An 8460-nucleotide genomic window follows, 5' to 3' on the forward strand; every position below is an offset into this window, starting at 1 on the left:
TGGCCTGCTGTGTTCATCCAGCTCTACACCCTGTTATCTCAGACTCTCCAGCATCTGCAGTTCCTACTATCTCTGAAACAACTTGATGTAGATTGCTTAGTTACAGGTTTAAGCTCTTATACCAATAAGAAACAAATAACAGCACAGCAATGAGAAAATATGATTTGCTCTAAACTTGCCACACATGTGAATCTATTTTCATGTTCAACCTTAGAATGCATTTTTTATCACTTGTAACTTGCCTATAGATCATTGTAAAACTTTATTCTGAGTTTATTTTTTCTACTGGGTTTTGTCTTTATCAAAGTGAAGGATGACTGCAGAGAACTTCTCACCAGGCACCCCTCACATCTATGATCAAGTATAATATAAATTTATAAATTAATGAGAGTTTTAATCTTTTTGTTTGGTCCTCTAAGATGTGCCAAGGTTTTAAATTTCACCAATATTTTCTATTTGATTTGTACAGACAATTTTGATTGATCATATTAATTAAGGTGAATATTCATCTTGCTGTCATTGTAGATTTAATTATCAGATTTGATATATCATGTATTTGATCACACATTCCAAAAAATTGCATTACACCACAGAGTAACTTAATTTCATCCAATTCCCACTACCTAAAATATACGATAGGACATGTACTTTCACTCTTCACAATCTTAACGGTGGCCTCTGGAGAAAAATAATTTAAAAATATGTTTCTACTTTTTGACAGTTCTTCAATTAAAAATACGTTTTGGTCTCCAACATGCATATGTACATACGCATACTTGTGTATACCAATAATTTGTACGGATTTTTGATTATTTTCCTCTGAAAAATTGTGCCCCAGAGGTCACACTAATGTTGTTTATTTCAAGAGTGGATAGTGGAGAGACAAATTCTGTGTTAGGTGCATGATTACAAGGTTTATTCGAGATTTTACTAAAACTGAAAGTTGAGGAATCATTCCTGGTTCACATTATGAAGCACTTCTGTTCAGCAGCCTGCTTTATTTCACTAAATGTTGCCTGGGCCTTTTCTTTTATTTGGTCTGCATCCATATTCTGGAGGCTATGAATTTGCCCAATGAAAGAATCTTTGCCATCTTCTTCCTCTTGATCTTCATTTACCATCTTTCTCAGCTCTTCTGGCAGCTCAACATCTTCTCTGGCCATTTGAATCTGATTCTCATCCTGTTCGCTCTGTAAAAATAGAAGTCATGCCATCAGTGTAGTCCATAGGAAATTGTAAAATGATAACATGCAGGTTTATTAATACAACCAATTTCATAATAATTCCTTGCTTATAAGTTTTGCAAAACAAAACTTAAAAATTTTAGCATGCACGTGCAAATGAACGCTGCTAAATGTTATTAAGTATAACTTGAAAAACGTGCAGAAATGACACTATCTTTCATTCAATAACAGAATTACAAAATCAGAGCTCATGCAGAGTAAAGGGCAGGAGAGTAAAGGGATACTTGCAGGTGTGTTATTCTTGGCTTTATGTTTGGGGACAGTTTGCTTTGGATGCTCAACTATCTGCTGGAAGCTAAAATTGTAACGGGTAGTATTTTATTATTTAAAAGACCACCAATGAAACTACCATTCTTCATTTCCTGCAGTGAAGTTACATATGAGTGTAGTAACTGATTGGACTTTTGAAATATTCATTTGGAACTTTGAGGTAAATTGAAATTAATATATCAAAACCTCTGCTACACAGCTAAAAGGCCAAAACCAGACTCAATAAATGGTTTAAATGATTAATTCTTGACAAAAAGCACACAGCAATGAATACAAAGTAATATGAGTGTGGAAGTGAAGCACTGATGTACTTATACAGAATTTATAATACATTTCCTTGTATGCAAATTAAAGAAAAATAATGCAAACGTTTCTTTCCTCATGATTGTGTGATCGCTTCACAGAACATCTACATTCTGCCTGCAAAAATGACCCAGAGCTTCTAATTGCCTGCCACTTTAACACACAACCCTGTTCCCTGGTCAACATCTCTGTATCAGGCATAAAAACAAAAGTTGCTGGGAAAGCTCAGCAGGTCTGGCAGTATCTGTGAAGAAAAAATCAGAGTTAACGTTTTGGGTCTGGTGACCATTCCTCAGAGCTATCTCAGGCTTGCTGCAGTGCTCCAGTGAAGCTCAGTGCAAGCTAGAAGAATAACACTTCATTTTCTGCTTGGGGACCCTGCAGCCCTCTAGACTCAATATCGAGTTCAATAATTTTAGAGCCTGAACTCTCCCATGTCGTAGCCCCTAACCCCACACACCAGGCCTTGTAATCACATAGTCTGCCATTACACTCTACCTATTGTTAGCCACTAACGGTCTCCATTAATAGCTATTCACTCTCCTGGCCAGATCATTATCCACTGCTTTGTCTGTCTTCTCTCTCGGGCTCTGTCTCCACCTTTCATTTACTCCTTACCCTCTTCCCCCACCCTATCTTCTGCATTTACACTGACATTTTCCTACCTACCTTCAGTTCTGAGGAAGGGTCACTGGACCCGAAACATTAACTCTGATTTCTCTTCACAGATGCTGCTGGACCTGCTGAGCTTTTCCAGCAATTTCTGTTTTTGTTTCTGATTTACAGCATCTGCGGTTCTTCTGGTTTGTTTTCAGAGTTCAGAATGTGGCTTTTAACTGCAATGTTGTTATGCTTAAAGATGTTGTGTCTCTTTGATTGATTGATTGATTTTATCGTCACATGAACCAACATACAGTAAAAAGCTTTGTTTACAAGTGGTACAGGCAGATCGCAGCAAGCAAAGGATGTACAGATCAAAAAGACTTAGAGGCATACAGGCTACATTGCAGGTTACATTATTTGAGGCTAGAGTCCATTCAACAGTCTGATAACAGCCGGAAAGAAGCTGTTCCTGAACCTGCTTGTGCGTGTGTTCAGGTTTCTGTATCTTCTGCCTGACAAAAGAGGTTGTAGGAGATCATTACTGGGGTGCGATGGGTCTTTGATGATGTTAGCAGCCTTTTTGTGGCAGCAAGCTGTGTAAATGGAGTCTATCCATAGAAGTTTGGCTTCCGTAATGGTCTGGGCTGTGCACACCACCTTCTGTTGGTCCATGCGGTCCTGGGCAGAGCACCCAGACAGTATGCTATCTATGGTGCACCTGTAGAAGTTGGTGAGGGTCCTTATGGACATGCCAAATTTCCTGAACCACCTGAGGAAGAAGAGGCATTGTTGTGCCTTCTTCACTATCGCATCTACGTCGGAAGTCCAGGACAGGTCGCTGGTTATCGTACCTCTGAGGAACTTAATGCTCTTCACTCTCTCTCAGCCTCAGTTCCATTGATGTAGATGGGGGAGGGTTCTCCTTGCTTATTTATGAAATCGAAGGTCAGTTCTTTAGTTTTGCCAATGTTGAGAGATTGTTTTTATTGCAGCATGTCACCAAGCCCTCTATCCATTCTGTATTTTGACTCATCATTGTTAGATATCGGTGCCACTGAGATGGTGTCATCAGCAAACATGTAGATAATGTTTGGAATTTAGCAACACAGTCATAGGTGGACAGGGAGTACAGTAGGGGGCTGAGGATGCATTTCCAGTAAGCATTGAAAATCTCTCTTGTTTATCCTGTGATTGAGCTTTCTACTTTTTGTGAAGCTTTTTTGCTAGCAAAACATATTTGTTCCTGCTGTAGACTGTGTGGTTCCCAGCCTCAGCACATCTTGCACCAGGGTCCTCTTCTGTATTTTTGCTACAGTCAAAGCTTCAGTCAAGTTTCCACAACTGGTTGATATACTTTTTTATAGAACCTCTTCTGTGATTCTATGCATAATACATTACTGAATCCATTATTATTTGCCTGATTCTGTATTTCTGAAAGAAAATAGACCCGAACAACATAGTTCTTTCGAAAATCTTCAGACTGAATATCAGAGACAGAACAAAAACCCACTACAAACATACAGTAGGTCAATCAGCATCAGTGGAATTTGCAGCCAAGTTAACTTTGAGAATAGGTTCTTATTCATACGTGGAGGAACTTACAGATTAACAGCATGTAAAAGAAGAACAGAACAAGGAGGACGAAATATTATAAAGACTTTTTCTTCCTTTCCTTATTCCCTTCTTCTGTCTTTTAAGTACTGTTTCTCTGTACAAAGATCCATATCAAAATTATCCCCTTCCAGAATTCTGTCTGACCCACTGCATGCTTCTAGCATTCGCTGTTTTTGTTTCAAATTTCTGGTATCTGCAATTTTTTTTATTGTTGGAAGTAAAGACATCTGGTAATGTTCATTGCTGTTTTTCAAAATGGGACCATGTTTGAAACTAGCAAAGGAAGCAACAGGAGCTAAAATATCTAATTGTGAAGATTTAGGCAAATGGATGTCTCGAGACTTGATTTTGGCCAACTCCAAATAATCTGCTATATAAAATACATTTTTATTCCAATTGGCAAATATCTTAACACACTTCTGTTTGGATATTTAAAAATAATAAATTTGCAAAGGATTTGCATTGAAATTATATTTTTGAGTCCATAGTTTTGCTTTATTGCAACTGGAAGCTATTTAACTTTAGCTTAACAATTATTATGGCTGAAACTACAGAGTCATTAATAACGCAGAAGGAGTCTATTCAGCCCACTGCTGGCAGTGGAGCCACTGTTTGATTTCTATATTCCTGTAATGTGATTTTTTTAAAGTGCCCATCCAATTTCCTTTAGAAGTCATTCATTGTTTCTGCATCCACTAACCTTGTGGGCAGTGAGTCTGTGTCATTGCCACTCACTGTGTAAAACAGTTCTTCCTCAGACTCTCTCTGTGGCTCTAAACAAAAATCCTAAATCTGTGTCTCCTAGCCCTTGTATGATAAGTTCTTTCTTGTATATCTTATTTAATTTGCTTGAATTAACTCTAACCTCTCCAAGTGTCTGTAAAGATTGTAATGAAGTCAGCCAGGTGGACCTCATAGAATATGAGTTCCCTGATTGGGGCTGTTAATCTGGTCCAATCAGGGAGCTGTGGCTGACAGATATAAACAGGACTGTCAGAGGTTCTGACATAACAAGGTGTAGAGCTGGATGAACACGGCAGGCCTAGCAGCATCAGAGGAGCAGGAAGGCTGATGTTTCGGGCCTAGACCCTTCTTCAGAAATGGGGGAGGGGAAGGGGGTTCTGAAATAAATAGGGACAGAGGGGGAGGTGGATAGAAGATGGATAGAGGAGAAGATAGGTGGAGAGGAGACAGACAGGTCAAAGAGGCGGGGATGGAGCCAGTAAAGGTGAGTGTAGGTGGGGAGGTAGGGAGGAGATAGGTCAGTCCAGGGAGGACGGACAGGTCAAGGGGGCGGGATGAGATTAGTAGGTAGGAGATGGGGGTGGGGCTTGAGGTGGGAGGAGGGGATAGGTGGGAGGAATGACAGGTTAGGGAGGCGGGGACGAACTGGGCTGGTTTTGGGATGCAGTAGGAGGAGGGGAGATTTTGAAGCTTGTGAAGTCCACATTGATACCATTGGGCTGCAGGGTTCCCAAGCGGAATATGAGGTGCTGTTCCTGCAACCTTCGGGTAGCATCGTTGTGGCACTGCAGGAGGCCCAGGATGTCGTCTGAGGAACGGGAGGGGGAGTTGAAATGGTTTGCGACTGGGAGGTGCAGTTGTTTAGTGCGAACCGAGCGTAGGTGTTCTGCAAAGCGGTCCCCAAGCCTCCGCTTGGTTTCCCCGATGTAGAGGAGGCCACAACGGGAACAGCGGATGCAGTATACCACATTAGCTTGATGTGGAAAGTCTTCTTGGGGCCTGGGATGGGAGTGAGGGGGGAGGTGCAGGGGCAGGTGTAGCACTTCCTGCGGTTGCAGGGAAAAGTGCCGGGTGTGGTGGGGCTGAAGGGGAGTGTGGAGCGGACAAGGGAGGCATGGAGAGAGTGGTCCCTCCGGAAAGCAGATAAGGATGGGGAGGGAAAAATGTCTTTGGTGGTGGGGTCGGATTGCAGATGGCGGAAGTGTCGGAGGATGATGTGTTGGATCCGGAGGTTGGTGGGGTGGTACATGAGGTCGAGGGGGATTCTGTTTTGATTGTTATTGCGGGGAGGGGCTGTGAGGGATGAGTTGCGGGAAATGTGGGAGACACGGTGGAAGGCGTTCTCGACCACTGACGGGGGGAAGTTGCAGTCCCTGAAAAACGAGGACATCTGAGATGTACAGGAGTGGAATGCCTCATCCTGGGAGCAGTTGCGGTGGAGGCGAAGGAATTGGGAATAGGGGATGGCATTTTTGCAGGAAGGTGGGTGGGAGGAGGTGTATTCTAGGTAGCTGTGGGAGTCGGTGGGCTTGAAATGGATATCGGTTTCTAGGTGGTTGCCAGAGATGGAGACAGAGAGGTCCAGGAAGGAGAGATAGGTATTAGAGATGGTCCAGGTGAACTCAAGGTTGGGGTGGAAGGTGTTAGTGAAGTGGACGAACTGTTCAAGCTCCTCGTGGGAATACGAGGAGGTGCCGATATAGTTATCAATGTAACGGAGGAAGAGGTGGGGTTTAGGGCCAGTGTAAGTACGGAAGAGGGATTGTTCCACGTAACCTACCAAGAGGCAGGCGTAGCTTGGGCCCATGCGGGTACCCATTGTCACCCCCTTTTTCTGTAGGAAGTGGGAGGAATTGAAAGAGAATTTGTTGAGGGCGAGGACGAGTTCGGCTAAGCGGATGAGGGTGTCAGTGGAGGGGGACTGGTCGGGCCTGCGGGACAGGAAGAAGCGGAAGGCCTTTAGGCCATCTGTATGGGGAATGTAGGTGTATAGGGACTGGACGTCCATGGTAAAGATGAGGTGTTGGGGATCGGGGAATTGGAAGTTCTGGAGGAGGTGGAGGGCGTGGGTGGTGTCATGGATGTAGGTAGGGAGTTCCTGGATCAAGGGGGAGAAAATGGAGTCGAGATAGGTGGAGATAAGTTCGGTGGGGCAGGAGCAGGTGGAGTCAATGGGTCGACCAGGGTAGTCAGGTTTGTGGATTTTGGGAAGGAGATAGAAGCGGGCGGTGCGGGGTTGGGGAACGATGAGGTTGGAGGCTGTGGGTGGGAGGTCACCTGAGGTGATGAGGTTGTGGATAGTCTGGGAGATGACGGTTTGTTGGTCGGGGGTGGGGTCATGATCAAGGGGGCGGTAGGAGGAGGTGTCGGAGAGTTCGCGTCTGGCCTCGGCAATGTAGAGGTCAGTGCGCCATACTACAACTGCACCTCCCTTGTCCGCTGGTTTTATGGTGAGGTTGGGATTGGAGTGGAGGGAGCGGAGGGCTGCACGTTCTGTAGGGGAGAGGTTGGAGTGGGTGAGAGGGGTGGAGCGGTTGAGGCAATTGATGTCTCGACGGCAGTTGGAGATGAAGAGGTCGAGGGAGGGTAGGAGGCCTTGGGGTGGTGTCCAGGAGGAGGGGGTGTGTTGGAGGCGGGAGAAGGGGTCAGTAGAGGGAGGGTTAGGCTTAAAGAACTAAGCGTGGATGCAGAGGCGGTGGAAAAACTGCTCAATGTCCAAACGTGACCGGTATTCGTTGATGTGTGGGCGGAGGGAGATAAAGGTGAGCCCTTTACTGAGGACTGACCGTTCGTCCTCAGTAAGGGGGAGGTCTGGAGGGATGGTGAAGACCCGGCAGGGCTGGGTGCTATTGTCTCCTCTGGAGCTGCTGGCTGTGGAGGCGGTGGGCGGAGCGACGGTGGCGGCGGCAGAAAAATTGCTCAATGTCAGTTTCATCATCATTTTCATCAATTTCATCATCTCCCAAACCATCCACAACCTCATCACCTCAGGTGACCTCCAACCCACACCTCCAACCTCATCGTTCCCCAGCCCCGCACCGCCCGCTTCTATCTCCTTCCCAAAATCCACAAACCTGACTGCCCTGGTTGACCCATTGTCTCCGCCTGCTCCTGCCCCACTGAACTTATCTCCACCTATCTCGACTCCATTTTCTCCCCCTTGGTCCAGGAACTCCCTACCTACGTCTGTGACACCACCCACGCCCTCCACCTCCTCCAGAACTTCCAATTCCCCGGTCCCCAACACCTCATCTTTACCATAGACGTCCAGTCCCTATACACCTACATTCCCCATACAGATGGCCTAAAGGCCTTCCGCTTCTTCCTGTCCCGCAGGCCCGACCAGACCCCTACACTGACACCCTCATCCGCTTAGCCGAACTCGTCCTTGCCCTCAACAACTTCTCTTTCAATTCCTCCCACTTCCTACAGACAAAGGGGGTGACAATGGGTACCCGCATGGGCCCAAGCTATGCCTGCCTTCTTGTAGGTTACATGGAACACTCCCTCTTCCATACCTACACGGGCCCTAAACCCCACCTCTTCCTCCGTTACATTGATGACTCGAACAGTTCATCCACTTCACCAACACCTTCCACCCCAACCTTACATTCACCTGGACCATCTCTAATACCTATCTCTCCTTCCTGGACCTCTCTGTCTCCATCTCTGGCAACCACCT

General features: G+C 45.3%; 1 protein-coding gene across 1 annotated transcript; it reads right to left on the bottom strand.

The window, feature by feature from the left end:
- Window positions 1-962: 962 nt before the first annotated feature.
- LOC125482329 (complexin-4-like) lies at window positions 963-2583 on the bottom strand (the record flags this gene model as incomplete). Its single annotated transcript, XM_048594383.1, has 2 exons — window positions 963-1190; window positions 2533-2583. Coding segments are annotated over 2 exons (279 nt in total), but the record flags the coding sequence as incomplete, so codon positions are not given.
- Between the last annotated feature and the right edge of the window lie 5877 nt (window positions 2584-8460).

This window comes from Rhincodon typus, unplaced genomic scaffold (genome assembly GCF_021869965.1).
Source record: "Rhincodon typus isolate 14 unplaced genomic scaffold, sRhiTyp1.1 hic_rhity00008861, whole genome shotgun sequence".
Lineage (NCBI taxonomy): Eukaryota > Metazoa > Chordata > Chondrichthyes > Orectolobiformes > Rhincodontidae > Rhincodon > Rhincodon typus.